The 22,510-nt window shown below is 44.7% G+C and overlaps 1 protein-coding gene across 3 annotated transcripts in view; it reads left to right on the forward strand.

Annotated features, from left to right (window-relative positions):
- The window catches only part of RAB11FIP4 (RAB11 family interacting protein 4), a 121,234-nt gene that overhangs the window by 43,210 nt on the left and 55,514 nt on the right, over positions 1-22,510 (forward strand). For all 3 annotated transcript variants that reach the window (XM_071451248.1, XM_071451249.1, XM_071451250.1), the window contains exon 3: positions 4,073-4,161. In XM_071451248.1, coding sequence (XP_071307349.1) covers positions 4,073-4,161 — 89 coding nt within the window. The remainder of the gene's footprint in view (positions 1-4,072; positions 4,162-22,510) is intronic.

Consider the following 22,510-nt stretch of genomic DNA (forward strand, 5'->3'; position numbering starts at 1 on the left):
TTGTGTTTGCTTTTTCATTTGTAGTATTAGGATAAATATTTTAAACTCAGATAATTTTGTCAGACCAGGCTAGAGAGTGACTCAGTGCTTTGTTAAACTAGAGCTCATACACATCCACGTTTCAAAGAGTCTCTTGAGTGGACAGAGAAGCTGCTTCTGTGCTGGCTCATCAGGTGTTTTTAGCCAGGAAGGAAATTTCGGCAGCTTCTGGCCACTCCCATTTTGTGATCTGATTGTTCAGTCCTTTTTTCAGACACAAGCTTGCTGCGAGTCTGTGTCACAGTGATTTACTCTGAGCACAGCCTTTCACACTGTTTCCCCATAAAGGGCAGCCTTCAGTGGAGCTGCAGCAGTGGCTGCACAAGGACCTGGAGCTATTCCTGCCTTACTCTTTCCTCTCTTTGCTTCCTCACTGTTATTGCAGTGCAGATAGATCTTCTTGCCAAGTGCTGCCCAGAAATGTAGATGAAATTTTCCCAACTGCAGCAAAGGAAAGAGAACATTGAGCACATTAATATCTTAAGATACAAGTAGACATCCAAATGAAATATCTCTAATCAGCCATGTAAGTGGCTTTCAGTTCTACCTTTTCCAGGAAAATGAATTTATAGCAATAATAGGACATCTCTAGTGCAAGAGGCCCTTAAAGTAGCCAGGAATTATTCCTTTGCTTCATTGCAATGGGTTATTTTTGGACAGATTCTAGCCTTGGGTGCACACTGCTGCACAGCTTGAAATATCCACCATGGCAGTTCTGCAGACCTCAGCACGTGGGGTTCTGCTCAGGAGTGGTTCTGCTAGCAAAGAACAAATCTTTGTCCAGTACCTTCCTATTTCCATATTGAGATTTGCCAGAGCAAACCTTGATTTGTTGGTTTTTTCTATCTGGACTGTGGCACACTAATTTAGCTCACTGCACTTCCCAGGCTGTGTTCTAGTAAGAACATGTCCTGGGTAATAAGAGCACACATGGCACAGCATTGGAGACACTCCAGTGTTCTCTCTTTATGTTACACCTTTGTGTAACCCTGTGGACTACCTGAAAATTTCAAATTATATTTAGATGAGGGGAGCAAAAGGTGAGATTGTATTGGCACTGTTGCAGAAAAACACTGAATAAGAAAGCTGATTCATCACATGTGTGATGTGCATCACCTTCCTGGTGAGAAGGGGTGGTCCAAGGAAAAGACCTTCAGCATCAGTCCCCTTCCAGAGGGAAGAGATTCCAATTTGAGTCCCCACAGGGAAGAGGAGAACAGAGAACTTACTCTTAAAACTCAGTTCTTAACAGGGATAAAAAAGTGGCACAATCTTGAGATTCTTGAAACCACTGGATATTTTTTCATTGATTTGCTGGATGTTGGAACAGGTTCAGATGTCTGCAAGGTAGTGGTGATGTGGTTTAGGAATCTCAGAGGAAAATGGTCTCTAAGCATTTCCTTCTCTTCTTCCCTTTTTAATGGAATATAATGACATGCAGATCTTCCAGGAGGATGAAGAGAGCCAGGCTGTGAGGCCAGCTTGCATGCAGAGCAGGGCACAGGGGATACTGCCTGCTGCACACCCAGACACCTCCCCACTAAAAACTCACCTTGGCAGAAGGAGACTGGCTCAGATGAACTTACACCCTGAATCTGCCAGCACCAATGGAAACTTGGCCTGTGACTACAATAAAAGCAAGATTTGGCTTTGTTTTCCATTTTTAGCTATGGAGTTTGGTAATCAAATTGGATCAAATGGCTGCTGATGTTCTGGAAATGGATTTGGGGCTTGGCCAGGTTCTGGATCAGGCTGTAAAAGCCTGGGTCAGGTGCTCTGGTGAAGAAGTGGTGAGGGCTGCACTGAGTCAAAGGAGGCAATGCTTTTCTCCCCAGTGTTTTTACTGAATAAATGACAGGCCAAGAGCTATCATGAAGTGGTTCTCCCTAATGGACAAGGGAAATGAAAGAATGTGTTCAGGAGAGGAGACACAGAAGATTCTGCATTTCAGACCCTGGAGATCTGGGAGCTGTTTGTGACTCTAGCTCTAACAGACCAGTCTGGCTGGCCTTTTGAAAGGAGGCAAGGTAGAAACATTTCTCACACTCTTGTTTTGGGCAGTTAAATCCTTATTTGAAGATCCACAACTTTTGTGACTTTTCCCCACGAAAAAAAAAAAAAAGAAAATTGGAAGAGCACTGTTGTGAGCACAACTGTATTAGGAAAGTAAAGCTTGGAATTATGGTGTAAACTATTGTTGTTGAGAAATTTTAGAACACTGTAAACATGCTCTGTTCATTACACTAACCTGCATCCATTACTGTGTAGCACTTGGGTATTTATTTCCTTTTTTGCTGGAGGTAATTCACTTTAAGGAGTGGTTGCTCCATCTCATGCAGAGACCTTTTAGCAAAGCAGTTCATACGTGTGATGAGTCTCACAGTGGGTGCTGGCACAAGGCAGTTTGATGAGCAATAAGCTTTAATTGTTAATGTCAAAAGGTAGAAAAAATAAATTGAATTTTCCTCTGTGAGAGGACTAGCAAATAACCTTAGGCAAGCACAGAGCACTTTAAGCTAAAACCAAGAGGAAGAAAAGGATTATGGCTGGGTGGGAAATGTGACTGTTACAGGTAGGGCAAGTTGTATAGAAAGATGCTCTCTCCAGGCAAACAAGTTTAACATCTTTCCTCTGTCAGTCAGTAGATTATGTTTTTGATTGTTAATCCCAGATAAACTCCTCTTTGGGAAGTGACCCTACCACACATTCTTGCCCACTCACTTCTCCAGCAAAGTGGGTATTTAAGAGCTTCATTTATCCTCATTTATCTGCCAGTACCACCTGAGACTCTCACTTTGCTGCAGAAGCTGAAAAAGGGAAACAAGTCTTGCTGCCTTTGTTCATGTGACATTTCTGAAATCCTAGTGATGTCTCCATCCAGCAGGTGCTGCCTCAACATGTACCTGTGTGTGGCAGACAGGGACAGCACAGTGATCCCCCTGTTAGGCTTTTCCATCTGGTAATTTTTTCTGGTTTCTAAAGTACTCCTTTCCTTTGCAAGGGACCCCTCTCCATAACCACAACATGTCTTCATCCCTACAGATGTTGTTCCTTCATGCAAAACCAGGAGAAAAGGTCAGCTAATGGTATAAACCTGTTCAGTTCACACTTCCTTCCATCCCCCTGTTTCCTCTGGCTCACCTGCTTTGGGATCCATGTGTAATGTCACAGCCAAATATATTGTATTAGTGCTGGGATGGAAGGGAGGAATAACTGCTGGGCAATTGCAGCTTCCAAGTAGGATAGTGCACAGCAATGCTGAGAAGGTTTCACACAGCCTGGGCCCAAGGCTGTGAGCTGGGTGCTCTGAAATAACCTGGCCTGACATTACTGCCTTCTGCAGCTCACCCTGCCAAGTGGAGTCACTGGTAATCAATGAGGAACAAGGCATCTGGTGATTTCAGTGTTTCTATATTTGTCTCAGGTTTTCAGATGAGATAAAGACTGAGGGAAATACAGACATTGATTTTTCCAGCTCTTAATGTGGTTGTTAACAAAAGCAAACACACAAGCTTCAAGTCTCTGGTTGCAGTGCATAGATACTTGCTTGTGAAACACTCTGTGACAGAGGTTTTTTTTGAAGGGGGATTTGTGACACTTAGGCATTGTCCCTTTGTCATTTTGACCAGAGAGAATTAGAAGCAGCTCCACCTGACACTGATGTGCAGTAGTTGATAGCTCATGCCAAGCCTGCAAATCCAGTGTTTGACTCCAGAGCCTGGGTTTGGTTAGAGGTGGGTTGGTACCCCACAGGGTAGTTTACTGAGCCAAGCCATGCTCAGCTTTCAGTTTCATTGCAGGCTAGTGTATCCATGCTGAGATAATTGCACTTTTCAAGTTCCACACCTTAAATGTGCGCTGGGCAGAACTCTGAAGTCAGAGTTGTGTAACATCTATTTAAATAAATCCCAAAGCAGCCTTCCAAGGTTTTGTGCATACAGACTGGCTAGAAACCAGTGTTTCTTCCTCCATTGTCCATGTAATGGAAGATAAGCTCTTGGCCTGACCATTTTGTCTTGTTTCTCTTTGCCAGGCTGCGAAGAGTTACTAAAAGATGTCCTGTCTCCTGAAAACTCAGAGCCCCAGCACTACCAGCCACAATATGTTGATTACTATTACCAGGTAAGAGAAGCACTGTTTCTGTCTCATGTTAGTGGGCTGAGGAAGCCTCTGGAGTGATGTGTAGCTGGATCCTTGCAAATATTGCTGTTTTACTTGGCCTATTGACTCTTCCTTCCTAGGTTCATGGCTGTCAGCAAGCCATCCATACTGTTTAACTGCATTTAACACGGGTTAACTGGTGGGAAAGTATTTAGCATTTAGGTAATGTTCCTCTTACAAGCCTCAGTATTCACCTGGCTGTGAAGGGAGATCCCTGTACAAGCTCCCTGGCACCTCACAAGTGGAAAACACTGGTTTGTATCTAATTTAATCAGTCAAACTTTGTAGGTGAACAAGTCCTTAGGGACCTTCTGCAGATAATAAACAGGGCGTCAGCAGCTGTTGGGAAGCAGAAACAATACACCATTGGAAATCTTTGCTAGTGTTTTGGCTGGTGGGTATAGCATATTTTTAAACCATTAAAGGTCCTCATTTTTATCCTGAATTTGCCAGTGTCTTTGGTCTAAGAAATAGAGCACTGCTAAGTTTTCCTTTTAGCATCTCTTTGTCCCTTCTTCACTTTGGTTTTAATCACCTCCACCCATGTAAAGATTAAAGGTGCAGTGAGCATCATGCATTCAGAGAAGGATTGTGTGTCAGTGGTCTTACAGACTGCAAATGATACAGAAATCAACAGGAAAAGCATTTTACCTTCACAGGTAGTGAAGTGTGAGGACAATTCTCATGTGTTGATGAAGGATGTGATAAGTGTGCTGGTGAGCTGCAGTTGGTTTCACTGTCCATACAAAAAATACAGAGACGTTTCCTGCACCTCAGTGCCCATCACCACTCTGCTTGTTTCTAAACCCCTGGTTTTTGTACCTGATGACACAGATACCCACCAGGCTGTTGCTTGGTTACCTTAATAGATGCCATAACCCAAACTCCTTGGTTTGCAGTAGCTGATAAAGGCTACAAAATGCAAACAGGATCTGCACAGTCAATGTTCCCCTGTTGCTACGCAGATGTGTCAGGCTGGTTCTGACACTCTTAGAATGCAGGTGACAGTTGGGTCTGTATTCCTTAGAGATTTCACATCTGCTGTCATGCAAAGATGTGCTGGGGGGAGCTCTTGAAGACAAACTGCAGAACTCTGCAAACTGCACCTCTTCTGCCATCCATCCTCCAGGAGAGCCTGAGGGTTGGAATTGCAGTTGCTAATCCTGGTAACAGCTGCTGAGTTTCCCATTTGAGTGCTGGATTTGTGCCTCTGGAGAGGGAGGGGGCAGAGGGTGACCCTCCCTGTTCAGAAAGAGCTGATCTGACCCTGCTGTGCTGGAAGCCTTGCTGGTCACTCCTGATGTCCACCAGCCCCCTGGATGGTCCCTGCAGGGGGTGGCATCACTGCAGTGGGGTCCTGCAGCAGTGTTTGTCCACTTTAATAGACACAGTGTGGGATTTGTGCAGCCTGGGAGCAGAACCAGGTCCTTCCACACCTGCCCAGGCCAGGTGAGCTGTCGCGGTGGGGAGAGAACAGGGAATGGTGTGCACTGTTGTACATCCCACACTTATCCCACAGCTCTTCTGCACCACTGCTCTCCAGAGGGGCTGGTTCCATCTCCCATCTCCAGGTTCTCCAGGTGCAGTTTGGAAACTGTTCGCTAGATGTCAGCTAAAGACTGGGAAAGGGCGTGAGCAGCCTCTGCTCCCGCCTCGAGGATCCTCTGCTGTGGCAGGAAGTTGGAATTTTCCAGCTGATGAAGCAGAGGAGAACTGAGGGTCAGTAGATTTGAGGCTGTCACCGTTCATGGTGTTTGTTCCCCGTTCCCAAAGAAGAACATATGGCAAACACATACACTGTCCTTGCATCCCCCAGACCTTCATGAGTGTGAATTCTTGGTGCTGTAATCAAGTTTGTGGGCAGCTCCCATTGGCACAAATGTAGTGGCCTGTCTAATCTGATTTTCAGCCCAGTATGCCCTTTGCATGTCTCTAATTCTCAGGTGCCCTCAAATTCCCAGGCAGGAGAAGGACACAACTGCTATGATGGTACAAATAGATACTTTAAAAGGGAATGCATCTTTTTTATTCCACCCAAGGGGCTGGAATAAAAAGGCAGGTAGTTACACAAAGGCAAATACTGAGCTGGTTCATTGTTATGCTGTCTCTGCACTGATCACTTGAAAGGAAGTTTCCCCTGTCCTCTGCTTTCACTTTTGCTTCCCCTCCCAAGAGCCCCCTCCCTGTACTGTAGCTTTCTGAAGCCCAAAGGCAGCAAACTGAGGAGGTAAAGGTAATTCCAAGAGGTGGGATGAAGTGACAGGAGCCACTGTGAAGTGCTGAACTGGTCCAGCTGTTTGCATATGTTGAGTCAAATGGGGAAGAAGAAACTGCCAAGCCTCCAGCCTTTAATTAAAATCAACTGAGTGCAATTAATTTAAAGGGATACATAAAACCCCTTGATAACAGGAGCTTGGGGCATTTCATTTGACATTTTTTAAATGGTCTGATTTAACTTTTTGTTTTTCTTCAGTGTAAACAAAGAGCAAAAGCCAACAAGCTTTTAATGTCTGAAAACTTTGTCAAAAAAAATAAAGGCAGGAAAAAAAATCCTATTGTGTATGCAATTCAAAATGTAAGGGCCATTCCATGGAAGTTTTTTAATGGCCTGTATTGGGAGGCTGATACTGCAGGCAAATGGTGAGCTCTGCTGTTGAGCTCAAGGCTGTTAAGGTGTGATAGGCAGAACATAAAGAGTGGAACTTTTATGGGTTACTAGAGGATGTCCCACTGACTTCCATCAGCATTGATTCAGGCTGCAGACTGTGTTTTCTCTTTGGACCAGAGACAGCTGGTCCAAAGAAACTTAGGAGGATGGGATTGCAGTTAGGAATGGCAGTTCTAGAGCCCTTCAGCTTTGGGACATAGAAATAAACCTTTTCTCTCTGTCTGTGAGTTGAGTCTGTTGATTTGGTTAAAGTCTGAATTGTGCTCCATTTGAGGCACTGCTTCAGTCAAGTGCTGTTCATTAGTATAATTTCTGTCTCTCACAGCCTTTAGAGAGGTAATAGAAATATTCAGAATTTGCCAGAAGCCAATTTGTCAATCCCAAATTCCTTTCCCAGTGTTTGCTGCTATGGCCTCAACTCTTGTTGTGGCTTCAGTTTGAAGGGAGACAAAAGTCTCCCTAGTCCAGTTTGCTTTGTGGCAGGCATCTAGTAGCACTTCAGAGCCCTTGGATAGCCTTTTGGAGATGGTAACCAACACAAAATCCACAGCTGAAGCCTGTGTGTGAAAAGGCAGGCCCAGATTGAGCCAGCTCAAACAAAGCAGAGTGCCTGTGTCTCAAATTTCCAAATGGCTGGCTCGGAGCCTTCCCGGGCACGCAGCCAGCCGGGAGCACTGGCCACAGGACTCACAGGGAGCTGGGCTGGCTGCATCTGCAGCTCTCTGGCCAAGGTTTGCACTGCAGGCCCTGAGAAGCACTGGTGTGGGTCTAGGTGCTCTTCTGTCTAAACACCTAAGTTTAGGGAAATGGGAATCAGAACAGGAGCTCCTTTGTCAGCTCTTCACCTGGTGGATTTTGGCTGTTCAGATTTGAAGGGAGCCTGAATCTAGACCACCCCAACAGGTGACAGAACAGGGGGCTGAGTGACAGATCTTGGAGCCTCTCACCATCAGCTAGCAGGGCACTTCTGAGTGCTCCTTGTGAAGGGACAGGCTGTTTTTACATGTCAGTTGTTGCCTTTTCATCTGGAATCAATGGCCAGAAGCCATATGTGCAAACCCAGTGGAAGAGCATGTTGTAAGGAACAATAATGGCAGGGTCCTTGTTTCAATCAAAGCTGTTTGTTTCTTATTATTTGTTGCTGTATTGAGTTGCTACATACCTTTTTTTTTTTTCTGTTCCCATCTGTAAATAAGAGTGAGTTTGTCTCTTCCCAAAGTACAGGATGATCGCTGCATATCAAAGGATGAGCTGTCTTTTCAGTCCTCTGTGTGTTCCCCTGCCTGCCAAGTGATTAATTACACTGTATGAACAGCAGAAAAATTGTTGAAACATGACAAATAAATTGTGTTTGCCTCTGGGATGGAGCTGGGACTGCTGGCTGATCTGCTGCTTTGAAAATATTTTCAGTAGCAATTAGGAGTCCCTCACCAGCTTCTGAATAAAGTTTTTTCCCCCACTAGCTGCTTGAGGATATCTCCAGACACCTGTGTCAGAGCAGAGGGGACCTTATGAAGACACTGTGATACAAATGGGTTTTTCACTAGGCTGTGGAAGAAGGTAGCAGGAGGGCTGAAACCAGAATATTTTGAATTTCAATCTCATATATTCTGTGTTTAGAAACAATGACTCCACCATGACCATCAAGTTGCCAGTGTTTTTGGAGAGAATAACTGACCTCATTTGTTAGAAGGTTTTTCTTGATAATGTTTTTCCTAACATCAAACACAAGTGTTTCCAATCTTAATGTGAAATCCACCTTTCCTTCCACCTTCTGTGGAATAGTGGAGACACTCCTATCTTAACAAAAAAGCACACAAGGGTCAAGGTGGAAATGCCTTTTCAAGCAATGGCCAAGAGAAGAAGCCAGTCAGTGTGGTAAGGACAAGCAGTATTAAACACATCAAACTGAAGCTTTTTTCCCCTCTTTCTTATCATCCTCCAGTTTTCTGCACCACCCACACACTCTCAGTCCCTGTTGGCTCCCATTGTGTTTTCAGCCCTGCAGATGCTCAGTGTCTGTGTGTGAGGATTCCCCTCCCTGTGCTCAGGACCTGGGGTGTTTCTGCCCCCCTGGGATCACACAGTGCATGTTTGCAAGTTGCTCCCCTTGCCAAGCTGCTGGGGGGCTCCTGTGTCCTGCTGCCCCTATGGGACCTGGTACATCCAGAGGTCTGTGTTAGATCTAGTGCTCCTAAATCTGCCAGGTTCTCCTTCCCCTCAGCTCCTGCTGCATCCCCTGGGAAATAAATATGTTCAGCATCTCCAGAGATGGCCTTTTGAGAGGCCCAGCCTCAGGATTGATCCCAGCCCCAGCTGAAATTGGTAGAAATGCTTCTTAGACCCTGGCAGGTGTTAGATCAACCTCTGGGCTTGTTCCCAAGGTCGTTGACTGAATCCTTTCTGGAGGGGTAAGGTGGGAGAAAAGCTTCCTAATACAGCCATACAGCTATAGAGAGAAAGAAGTGCCTGTTCCTGGGCAGGATTTGACACAGGCAGTGTGCACTGTCTGCCCCAGTGAGAAGTTTATTGTAACCTCTGCAGGCAGTACTCTAAGCAATTCATTTATCCTATTTTTTTTTTGAGCATCAAAAAGCAACATTAACTACAGCTGCTGAGAAACCCCCAGTGAGCAATTACCCAGAGCAGTGAAGAGCATGGTGTGCCACCATTTGGCATTCATTTACAGGGAAATTGCCTGCTTTCACCTGGTGATATTCTGAATTTTATTTTTTAGGTTTGTGCATACATGCAAAAATAACTGTCCTTGGTCAAAACACCTGCATAAAAATAACCTGCCTCTCTGGCTGCTCAAGCTGATTCTGAAATGTTGCCCTGAAGAACTGCTGTACTGAGAATGAGCAGTTCTGCACTTGGGGCAAGGCAGGCACCTTTCAACAAAATAAATGCCAACTCCTCCAAACACAACCATAAATGAGATTGAAGATTATTTTCTTTTTTTAAAACCAGCTTGAATTTTTGATTTGGTGGAACATCACACACTGACATTTTTAAAGGGGAAATTACTTCGCCCCTGACTCATTTTTGCTCAGTTGTGGTATAAAATACACATAAAGTAACTCAAAAGAAATAACACACTCTGGTCTGGTCAAAAATAATTATTCTCTTTCTCAAAATGTATTTTGGGTTTTCTTTAGAGAGAAATCTGAGTTTTTGACTTTCTCATCCTGGGCTAGGTCAACAAAAATACTCTGAGATCTTAGAGCCTGTAGGCTGGAGAAATCTTTTCCTGTGAAGTTCTTGGCACAGCACCCCAAATGCAGCCCCAGTGTCTGAGGCCAGCAGGGCTGGGCAGAGAAGGCACAGCCCTCAGAATGGAGTGTCTCAGTGCAAAGTGTTGATTCAGGTAGGGCCCTGTGAGAATCCAGCATCTGGGCTGAATCTGTGACAGTGCTTTTGTACAAATTCTGCCAGTTAGCTGGTTTAAATTTTAAGCACCTGCTCTTGCAGGTGAACCACTGTAATAGAAGCATAAATCAGTGAGGGGCCAAAGATTGTTTGCTTCCCCACAGGGTTGTGTCTGAGTTAAATTTTACTGTTTCTTAGGGCTAAATTTGGCTGGGTGGTTTGAGACAGGGGGAAGTGTGGTTCAGACGTCACAGCTGTGACTCGGCTCCAACTGGAGCATCCTTCCAGGCATCCACAGCAAAGTCATTCTGTACACTTATTGTTATCTATAGATCTCTTTTTTTTTTTTTTTTTTTGAGTATTTCTTTTCTGTGACCCAGGTAGAGTTTTGTATAGCATTCAGAGCTTTACCATTTTGAAGCCTGTCACCCCTCTCTTTGGCAGAACCACTTAATAGACATTTTCTGTCTCAACCTGAATTTTCTTTCTGAGTCATTATCTTCAACCTTTTAATCTGCTGATTTTCTGACAGAGCACAGTTTTGGGGGTGTTTTTTCTGAAATTGTCAGTTGCCATGGCAAAATATTCCTCCCATCCTTGGATAAACCAATTTAGGCTGTGGCACAGTCTTTAGGTAGAAGCTGTGAAATGACTGAAAGCTAAAAGTTGGTCTCTTTTATTGAGGAGGTCTCATCCCTATTGATTTAGTCCTTCAGGTAAATATGGCTTTGTGGTTTTGTGCCTTTTTCCTTTTGTTTGATGCGCTGAAAATCTGTCCAATTTGTGGTGTGTCCTGAGTACAGCATTCTTAGCAACAAAAGCAAAGAAATATTATGGCAGCACTTGCCTTGCTTTGTGTTCCTGTGAAAGAAATGCAACTGCTTGGTCAGAGGGTGGTGAGCAACTCCTGCCTGATACACAAATACAAAATATCTGTAATAAAAGTAGCTCTATGAGGGCACGGCCCAGAGCATTCACTGGCTTTCTTGACACTTGCTTGACAAGGAAACCTTTGTCCTCCACTCTATAAATTGACACTGGTTCTTTCTTACTTGTTTACTTGTTTTGTTGGTTTTTTTTTTAATTTCTTATTCTACTTTGTATCATTTCTCCTTGCTGCTTGGGGAAATTTCTGCTTCATTTATGGAAGATTGTGGGACAATGCACAGTTGTCTTCTTCTTGGAATATTTACAGTGATAAGGCTGTGAAATTGAAGTATATGAGGTTTTTTTTAGTAAATAACATTGGTTTAAATTAGTTGTATTTTTTTATTTGTTTGTGGGTTTGGTTATTGGTTTTTTTCAGAACAAGAAATTTCTATGTAAATGTGTAAAAGCTGGATGATAAAACCAAGATTCCAGGTTACTATGAAACTGTAAAGAGAAAGTCAACCACAGAGGGATGTTCTAACTGATAAAACCAGCAAAATACCTCATTGCTCAAGCAAACAAAAAGGATCTGACTGCTTCTTTTCTCCCTTTGAATTTCTCTGACAAACCTGAGAGCAGTGTCATTTTTTGAAAGTAGCTTCTGTCATTTTTCAAAACAATAGCTGCACATACTGCTAGAAACTTTCCCACTAAAATAAAAACATTCTTCCATGGGTGAAATCTTACAGGAGTCATTTCTGTCACACAGCTGTTGCTGTGCTGAGACAGTGTTTCAGGGTTCATTATTCCAGTAGCCTCAAGAATTGCCACCAAAGTGACCCAGACAGTTCATGAAATTGCCCAATTCTTTTCCCAGTTAGGAAAGCTCCAGGACACCTTTCCCACGTCCTTTGTCTGTCACGTCAGTCCCAGCTCTTGCCACATCCAAAGTCCCCACAAAAGCACGTGGTCTTTGTCCTGCTCTCTCAGGTGTCCCCAGGTTCTCCTGGCATGGCTGTGACCTGGTCCTGCTGTGGGATCTGCCACAGCAAAGTGTCACACAAGTGCCACCATGGCAATGTCCTGCATCAGAGGCAGCAGAACTGTTTAAAATTAAACCAGTACTCAGCTGGGCTGATAGAGCTAAAATGAGATCTTGATTATCCTATCTGTTTTTAGAAACTGGAGAAGAATCAAAAGGTAATTTTTTTTTAATTTTTTTTTTTTTTACATGCTGCGGTGTAGAATGTCTTTGTCTGGGTGGAGGCAGCTTTGCCAGCACTGTCACACATCTGGGCTCAGAGAAACAATTTGTGACTGAACAGGAAGAAAAAGTAGGCCAGCCTACAAGAGAGTATCTAGGAATTACTCCTGAGGGATTTGTGCTACACTGCCTCCAGCAGCTGAAATAACAGCATGAAATTGCGATTAAAAATTAAGAAGAGATACGGGCTATTTGACCTTCTTTCAGTCAGGGACACAGAGGCCTTGCTAGGATGGGAATCACTGAAATGCAGCTTCTGTTGAGCAATTATGTGCCAGCAAGAGGCTGCTGAGGTTCATCCTAAGCTCCATGGAACAGGGAGATCATTTCTTTCCTTGCAGAACCAGTTTCAGCGCTGGTTAAAGTGGAGAGAAGCTGTCCTTGCTCCAACAGCTACAGGTGAGAAATAGGAAAGAAACTGTCAATTGTTACATTTTCTGAGTTTACAGAAAGCTAGGCAGGATTAATTAGGCCCCTGAGAGGCTGTGTTCATTAGGATTTAATTTGCCAAACTTGCTATTTGGCTCACCTTTTTACCCAGGCTGTTAGTGTAAATGCCCAGCTGACTCCAGCATCAGCTGGGGAACAGACCCTGAGGCAGAGCAGCCTGTTGGGGTGGATGTGTACCCTGATCCCAGGCTTGTTTTGGAACTGGGTTATGATAAGCTGCTGGAAAATGTAAGTTGGAATAATAACAATAATATAACCATGGCAGTGTTGACACAGAGCTGACGCAAATGCTGATGAGTATTTTGGGCTGACAGTGTAAATCTGGTGGCTCAGTCTGGACCACCAGGGCTAGGAAGGGTTTGGAAAGGGAATGCACAACGCAGAAAAGGCATATCAAAAAGAGTGATTCCTTGGAGCTTGTGCCAGCCTGTGCAAATAAGCCTGTGATAACAAAGTGTTTGACTTTGCAAGAGGTTTTGATTTGTCCTGAGCTGTGGAGCCTGAGAGTCGGTGAGGAGACAGCCCTGGTGTGAATCCTGCTCCTTTGTTACCTCTGGGCATCAATCTCTGCTCACTCCACAGATTGTCTGGGGAAGAGGCTTTCTCAGTGTGTGTTTGTGCAATGCCACTAGAGCCAAGCAGGATGATGACTGGAGGAGAGAAAGTTTGCAGGCTCTGCACCCTTTAATAGGTACAGCAAATACATAAATATGGTATAAATACATCATAGAGTTTTGGCTACCCATTTGTATAGAATAGTGCAATATTTAGGTAAATTGTCTTGCCCACAGTAGAAATTTATTCATAGCGCTCTAACAAAGCCTGACATCATTTAAAATGGGGAGAGCTTCTCAACTGACTTGACTGTGCTGCCACCTTCTTCAACTGACAGAGAGGATGTTTGTCTTATTTTGGTGACAGAATAACGGACAGAACCTTGTGTATTTTTGTATATTCTCTGCAAGAAGTTTCCTATATCTGTAACTGTTCTGCATTTATTACTGCCATATGCATGTTGAAAAAAGTATTGGTGTTTGTTGCTTCAGTGAGTTCTTAATCATTGTGTCCTTGAAGTCTAATGCCATTGGGGAACATTTCTGTGGGTAACTGGGGCATGTGTCTTTCATCAGGAGATGGACATATGGTTACAATGCCCCGAGGCACAATCATGGAAAGGTCTAGTGCATGCAAGGTGGGAACCTGTCCAGAATGGAGAGGGGAGCCATGAAGAACTGTTTGTCAGATTCTTAGATGATAAAAATCAATTTAAGAACATAAGAGAAACAAGTCTGTGTTCCTGCTGAGCTGGTTGTGAGTTTTTTTCCCACCTTGTAAGCTTTGGAGACTGTTACAGTAGGAGCTTTACCCATATATATCCCTCCTTCCAACTCTTACAGCTCCACCTTTGGCAGGGTTCTCTTTGGGTTTTCAGAGTTTCAGAATTTAAAATGGCTTGTCACTCCTCAGAATATTTCACAAACTAGTTATTATTGTGAAAAAGTGAGGAGACCTGAATAATGAATGAAGTCAGTATTTCACTGCACCTCTGAGATCTGATTTTTATGGAAATCAGTAATGCAGAATATTTTATGAGACTAATAGATAAATATTGCCTTTCACAGATATTTGTTTTCCTCTGAACTGTTCAGCACGAGGATCAACAACCATCCCACTATGAATCACACTTTGCAGGGTTATCTGCCTGTGGGAGCTGCCACAGGTTTGTCACCTGGGAAGTTGTTAGTCAAGTGGCAGGGTAAATCATCAGCTTTCTCCTTACACTGTGTTTTGAAACTGCACTTAAATGTTTCTGTTTGTCTCACTGCCAAGCAATAGTGAGATATTATGGGGAATTATAAAAGGGAGTTTTGTGCAGTAAATTCAGAGTTCAACTGTTCTCTACTACAATTCCTTGCCTATAAAAGGACTCTGAGGAAGCCTTCTCAGATTACTGCACCCTGAGAAAATACTGCCATCAGGAGACATCCTGTGTCATGGTGTGGCTCTCATATCAAAGGGGAAGGAGTTTGTGCTCAGATACTGCAGAAGGTGCCCTGCCAAGAGTGACTGATACCCTGCTGATTTACAAAGAAAAGTTTTAGCAGTGAAATGTACTGAATAACACAGCCCCATGTGCTTTGTGAGGCAAGGTCCTAGGGCTGGGGAATGTCCTGGAGCACTTTCTCTACAGTTATTGAAGGTCACTAAATTTCCCCCATAAACAAAATCATCAGATGCTTCCTGACTTAGAGCCAGGGCATTACTTGCTGTACTGTTGAGGGACATGCTTTTCCTCTAGCTTGTGTCTAGTCTTACTAGATCAAAAACCTTCACAGGAAGAGACAGACTCTCTTGATTGTATTTTTATAGTGCCTGTCTTGTGTTCCTTTGCCTCTCTCCTGGGAGAACAGGATCACTTCATTTTAGAAGGAAGACATTGGAAAGGGAAGAAAGCAGCACTAGTAGGAGTATTTCAAGATTTACTGAGTGGTCATATTTAGTTTGACTTAGATACTTGCATTGTGCATGGACTCACCTTCCTATGCAAGGTCTTCTTTCCTGTGGGGGAACTGATACCCAAGAGAGGAAGGACTCTCCTGAATAAGCTCCCAGGGGTTCAGACTGGGTAAGGACATCCCCTCTCACCTCTGTTAGCATGGCTCTCTGGGGCTGGCATGGCAGGTCTGCTTGGGGAGGCACCACGTCCCACTTCCAGGAGGCTGGGGCTGCTCTGGCACCCCTGAGGCTTCCATGAGAGCCCCTGGGTAACAAGAACCACGTGGAGCCCACACCTTCCTGCTTCCTGAGGCACTTCACATCTGTAACTGCTTCTTGGATGACTCAGGGGCTCTCAGAGTTTCCCCTGTGCTGACAGCTCACTGCCTCAATTCTCATGGCATCCCAACACTTCCACACTGAATGTGATTAATTAGAAGGGAGAGGTGAGTGTCAAGGGCAGGGATCAGTGTTTAAGAGCAGTTCAGTGTTTTAATTTGAGCAGATTATGGAAATAGAATGTGAAAGGTAACTAGAGATATTTTGCTCCCTGCTGAAATGGTAAAGAAAGGTCATACTTAGCACAGGGAGGGCCCTTTCCATGACCTGTTCTTTACAGCACATGGGGCACTGCAGGCCCTTGGCTGGACTCAGCCCACAGCCATGGGGTGTCTTGGTTTTCAGTGGATGATTCCAGTCTGCACTGTAGGTCATGGTGCAGGTGCTGGCTGGGAATCTTCTTCATTAGCTTCATTTCCCTCTAATATTGTATATTCAGAAGTATCTGTGCAGCACCAGGCCATTGACAATACTGCTGATTACTTCACATCACTATTTAATTAGGATGAAAGACACGGAATGAGCAAGCGGAGATTTTACACTTGGGAAAGAAATTGATTTATGGAACAATCAGACTGTTAGCTCCAGCAGACTTTTCTTTAAAAAAGTCACTTTGGGATTGATTTAAATCAGGGAATTTGTACAAAATTATTCTTCTCAGCCTGTGATTGCAGAGACCCAACAATGGGGCAGAAGTGGATCCTCTGCTGCGTTCTGTACTGTACCTCAGGAGTGAGGAGCTCAAGCCTGGACTTAGCAATGCCTCAGTGGGACCCCATTGAAAGGCCTTGCCTGGGCCATACCTGTTCAGTCACAGAGCTCTGCTGTTGCTATAGCAAGGAATTTCTGTCCTTTGGTCAGTGTAGAATCACCTGGGAGTTAAAACTGATCTAATCTAAAGGCAGCTAGGGGATGTACCTAGGTGCTGCCCTTCCTCATGCCTTGTAAAAATGCAAATACCACCCAAAAGGTGCAAATCAGTCTGAAAGGTCTGGATAGTGTTAATATTGTTACAGCCTTGCCCACACTCGTGAGCTTTGTTGGGCAGCTGTACATTTCTGCTGAAGCTGGGAGTTTTCCCTGAGGCATCCTGAAATAAATGTATGAATTGAAGGTGTCTTGCTTCCTACAGCAGATCTGCACCTGCTGTTCCCTGCTCCAGGCTCAGCCCAGCACACCCAGTCTGGCATCATCACACCCTGCTCTTGCCAGGCTGCCAGCAGCCATGTGAAGGCCTTGCTGTCTGACACCAAATGTCTCCCAGTTCCTGTTCACAGTGAGACTGAACAGGGGTTATGTTTTTCCTGGGATATCTGTGTTTGTCGAGGAAACTTCGTTCTGCTGATATTTATAGTCTTAGTGCCTGTGAAGGGACCATAACAGAAACAAAAGGCTGTTCTGTCATTCTCTCAGGCTGCTGCAGCACTTGTTGCCCCAGAGTTCCTGTGGGGAGCTGGAGGTTTGGCTGAGCTATAGCTGGGTTGCTTTTTCTTCCAATTTCTGTAGCTAGAAAAGGGAGTATTTCTGTGACCAGGGCAGAGAAGTTGATACAAATACTTGGCTAATGAACATTTGTCAGCCAAGAAAAATTAATTCTACCTTCACTGCTAATGAAAGGTGTATTTGGAGGGACTCTAATGCTAAACACAGGACCAGGAGAGAAAACAGCTGAATTCATTTTCTTATTACTACAAACCTCCCATGATTTTTGGGACGGGCAGCTGAACCATGCCCTCCATATACCATGCTGTCCTCCCTATCAGTAAAATAAGGATAAAACGATAAGTTCTGACTGTCTGGATGGCAAGCTGGCTGGCAGGGCACATTCACATGACTGTAGTTGCCAGCTGTACTGAGCAGAGTAGCCCCCTCCTCTTATCTCTTGTCCAGCTCCAGAGAACTGTCATGGAATTAACATGTGCTGCCCCAAGTCTGGGAACAGCAGCCACATCCCTCAGCAAACAACTCCAAAAGGGCTTGACAGTTAAATAATTGCCTCTGCTGCCTGGCTTTTAAGAAATTAAGTGAAACTTAAACGGGAGTTCTGCAAAGTTTGATAGTCCTTCCACTTTGGCAGTCCTTCCACTGCCATCATTCATGGTGGGTGTTCAAGCTTCCAGTCTAATGGGGATTTTTGGAGGCATCAACTCAGAAAAAATGTCAACAGCACCACAGGTCAGACAAGGACATATTATTATTCACCTTTGAAAACACAGCCAGACTTCACATCTCAGCCCAGCATGCAGCAATCATTAGTCACCCTGCATAATCCCCTTGACCTATTTTTTTTTTCCTTTCACAGTGGTCACATTTGAAAATATTGTCTAGAGCTGGTTGGGCCCACACAAGGTTGTTAATTGGGACTGTCTAGCTGAGGGGTGACACAGAGGCCAAGTTCAGCACAGTGTGCTCAGCACCCTGGTGGTGATGCTGAGGGCTCCCAGGGAGGTGGTGGCTGGGAGGCCTTGTGTCACCAGTGTGCACAGGGACATTATTCCTGATGTTCCAAAGGGGCTGGTTCTGAAGCACCTTGGTGCTTTGTTTTATCTGGAATTAAGAATTTGCCAGGAGCTGCCCCAGCAGGAGAGTTGGAATGTGAGAAGTGCTAATGACATTTACTTACAGGAGTGGGGAGACCCCAGCTGGAACAATGGAACAGCCAGGAAAAGCTGCCCACACACCTCCATCCCAGAGAGCTGGGTGGGCATGGCCTTAGTCATTGGGGGATTTTAAAGGGGTTGCCATCCTTCTTGTTTCCCCTGAAGGCCGGTGCCAAAGCTGAGGGAAGCAGCACAATTCCCAATGCACTGGGGCTATCACTCATTATCATCTCACAGCAGCTGCTTTCCCTTATCCTGCAGAGACAACTGTGGGGTGGCCCTACACGGGTGGAGAGATGTGGAAATGCTCTGCAAGCTTGGTACAGAGGCTTGTAACTTCAGAGAGATTTATTCCACCTCCCATATATCAGTTAAATTCCTGGAGGCTGAGGCCAGATTTATGTAGATGAAGGAATTAGCATAAAAACTATTTACAATACTTATTCCATTATTATACTATCAAAGTGCTTCACAGGCTCTAATAAATTCCTGTTGCAGCTTCTCTGGGAGCTAGAAAATTGTTATTCATCCAAGTCTGAAGATAAATTGAGCTGTTCAGGGATAAGGCCCCGGTCGGTGGCAGAGTCAGATTGGTTTCCAGATAAGCCAGGTGCCTGCATACCACTGAGGTCACAGAAGATTCCATCATCGTGAGGACAGGTACCTGGGGCTCAGCTAGTGCCCTGTCTGCTTTTCTATCTGAGCATCTATAACAGCAGTACTTCTGTGCATGTAGGTGGAATTTGATACTGAATTTCAAAGGCTAATAATTTTCCAGAGTGCTTTTCCTTGTTCCTCTGTCTGCAGAGCCTTCCCAAATGAAAGGCAGAGCAAAGCAGGGCTCCTTTGCCTCAGCCAGGGAAAGGATCAAAGCCCAGGATGGTGCTGAAGGCACATGCCTGTCTTGCTTACCTGCACTAGTCTATGAAGCTGCTGGTCCAGGGAGATTGCTAGGTGTCAAATCTACTTTAAAAAACTGCACAAGGGTGGCATTATAAGTTTGCTGCACCGTTGTACAAAAGGCATGTTCAGTTGATTAGGTCAGGCTGTGTTTTGCTGGAAGCAGCCAGTTTTGGAAATCTTGCTTCTCCCTATCACATCAGCCTTCCTGCCTTTCCCTGATGTCTCAGGAGCCACAGGTGAGTGTGCTGTTTATCCTCCAGTCCCTACAGGCATTTTTAAAATTTACAAGGCTGAAAAAAATTTGCAATGCTAAAATTTGGAGCTGATGGTCTTGAAGCATGGTGCCTACACTGCCAAACAGAGGTGATCAGAAATTGCTTCTCTCCTGCTGGAAGGCTGCACTTGATGTCAGGAGTGGTGCATGGAGTGCATTTGAGGTATGGTGCAGGTGTCTTTGTGAAGCTGTTTCCTTGTCTGTTTTTGACCTCCTGTCACAGGACAGAGCTGTGTCAGTCTGTCCTGATTATTCCTACCTTTATTAAAGCCCTGGGTGCTGAGTGTTACTGCCTGTGCTCTTGTGCTGTGCATTCAGGGATTTAGGGCAGAAGTGCTTCATGTTGCCATCATCATCTTGTAAGGAGCAAAGAACAAATGTGCTGCATTCCCTAGATCCAGGATAATCATATCTGACAGCATACTAATTAATCATCTCACAATCAGGTAATTCTTTCCCATGTAGCTGTCTAATTACTGTTTAGTAGCCCAGACTTCACTGTGCAAATAACTCATATTTTCAAGCAGGGGTTTCAAGGAGAGGAGCACGGTGGGCCATGACTCCTGGTGTAACTCCTTCATCTTCTTTGAAATACTCCTGGGATAAATTTGGTCTGTCAAATCTTTTAGTCTACTGAACCACAGAGCAGCCCTAATTGTTACCATATTGGCCACAAGGAAAGAGTGTGCCCAGCTCCACTGCTCAGTGCAATGGGCTGAGCTGCTGATAATGTGCTCACAGTGCATCCATATGTTGGCTCCCCAGGAGCTCTTCCTAACCTAGCAGATTATAAGATAATAAGCTTGAGCCATACTTTGGGGATCAATATACGGGATGCTCTTAAAAGATGGGGTTGTATATTAGAGTGTGCTGAATGTCACCATGATAGAGATTTACTTGTAAACCAGGGAAGACAGCAAAGATAAAAATTACAATTGCTTAACATGTATAGCTTGAAATTGCTTTTTGTCTTTGCCTCCAGCTCATTCCCTTCTGGTTTAGTTGGGTTTCCCAGTGTTTGTGATGTGTCCTGACTCTGTGTGTGCATGCATGAATCCAAATTCTATCCAGCCAAAAATTTAGACTCATTCAAAAAATTTAACCACACTTGGAAGAGCAGCAGAAACTTTACAATATTAATCTTTGGTGTGTCATAAAAAGAGCCTTTTTTATGGGTTTCATTAAAGCAAGACAGACCTTCATCCGTGGGACTTCTCCAGTGCAAAAATGGTTTCATACTTCAGCACTATTCCCATATGTGAAAGAAATCAGTGAAAGCTGATGCAAGGCAGTTTCCAAATTGCAGAGCTGCCTCTTGGGCTGGAAACATTATTTAGGTGTGTGTGGTTTGGGTTGTTGCTAGCTATATCCCATAATATCTGTGTCAACACTATAAAACTAATCCCTAAGACATCAGTGTCCAGCTTGAACAACATATGTACACCTACCTTGATGTTGGCTGTGGACCCACTGATAATTTAATATCTCCCATTTTTTCAAAGCTCTGTGACCCTAACAAAGAGGTGACTTCATGTCCTGGTATCAGGTTTACCCCAGTCATATTGCAGCAATTTTCTCATGTTTTTTATTGCTCAGTTGTACACAACTGTCTCTGTATTTGCTGCATGGTTACGCCTTCAATGTCCAGATCATCAGACCTTTGCCCAAACCAGCCTGAGAATGGCCTTGCAAACATTCTGAGGAGCTGAAGTGTGTTTGATTTTCCTTGGCTTATTTGCTTTCCATTATGTGTCTTCATGGTGATAAAAAGTGCTGCTGCCAACCTCAGGAGTGCTCCAGCTCTGCTGTGTGGAACACACAAAAGGAGGAATGATCTGCAGGCTGTGCTCCCAAAAACTGCCTCGTGGAGCTTCTCCCCAGCGGAGCCAAGAGGAGGGAAATGTCGACCACATAAATAGCAGGGGCTCTCCAAGAACGTGTGCTGAAATAAAAGCAGCTAAAAATAGTCTCTAGGACTAAATGTGAATCATCTGGAGAGCAACTCACAAAATTTTCTGCAGGAAAATCCTGAAAGGAGGAAGCCATGCTTTCAGAAGCAATCATGCAAGCTGGAAACAAATAAAGTCTTCCTATGAAAAACTGCAACTTCCAACATGTGCTCTTGGAGACAGCTCACACCCTGCCCTGGGTCTGGCTTCTCCAGTTGTGCTGGGGCTCAGTCTCATTCTTACTGGTGCAGCTTTTGGTTAAGTCTCCCAAGGACTGGGATATTTTTTTTCCCAGATTTTGATCCTAAAGAACCGGAACTCCAGCAAGTGGAATCAGGCTTTTTTACAACAGCCAGTCCACAGAATTTCTCTCTCCTCCAGGCAGTTTGCAGGTGCCAGAACCATGGGAAGGTGGTAAAACTTCTTAAAAAATAGTGGGTTTGGTTGCACCCCTTCTTCCAGTGCAAATGCTTATCCCCACTGGCTTCTCTCAGCCATTCATTTGTCCCTCTTTGCCTGTTGTAATCTGCTGCTGGGCTTTACCAGAGCTATTTCCAATGCAACGCTTTTAATCCGAAATTGAAAAGTCTTTGTTCACTGGGGCCTCAGTGTCGTGTGGTGAATATCTTAGATGCAGAGAGGGATCAAGGTGGCTTCTTAGTTACCATTAGTTAACACAACCCATTGTGGCTGATTTAATTGCCATTTATCCATGTCTTTGTGTGCCCTGCTCGGAACTGGAAATAAGGCAGAGGATAAGTAGCCATAAATAGCCGCGGTTCTGCTGTGGCACCAGGAGAAAGCTCAGCCATAGAGCAGCCCTGGTGTGCTCTGACAGGCATTGAGGAGCGGCTGAAGCCTTTCTGCAGGACAATGCTGGGCCACAAAAGCAGCATTAGGGCCTGCAGCATTGGGGCCAGCAGCAGTAGGGCCAGCAGCATTGGGGCCAGCAGCATTGGGGCCAGCAGCATTGGGGCCTGCAGCATTGGGGCCAGCAGCATTGGGGCCAGCAGCAGTAGGGCCAGCAGCATTGGGGCCTGCAGCATTAGGGCCAGCAGCAGTAGGGCCTGCAGCATTGGGGCCTGCAGCATTGGGGCCAGCAGCATTGGGGCCAGCAGCATTGGGGCC

The sequence above is a fragment of the Agelaius tricolor genome, unplaced genomic scaffold (assembly GCF_023055355.1).
Source record: "Agelaius tricolor isolate 1412-34295 unplaced genomic scaffold, bAgeTri1.0.p SCAF_32, whole genome shotgun sequence".
Taxonomy (NCBI): domain Eukaryota; kingdom Metazoa; phylum Chordata; class Aves; order Passeriformes; family Icteridae; genus Agelaius; species Agelaius tricolor.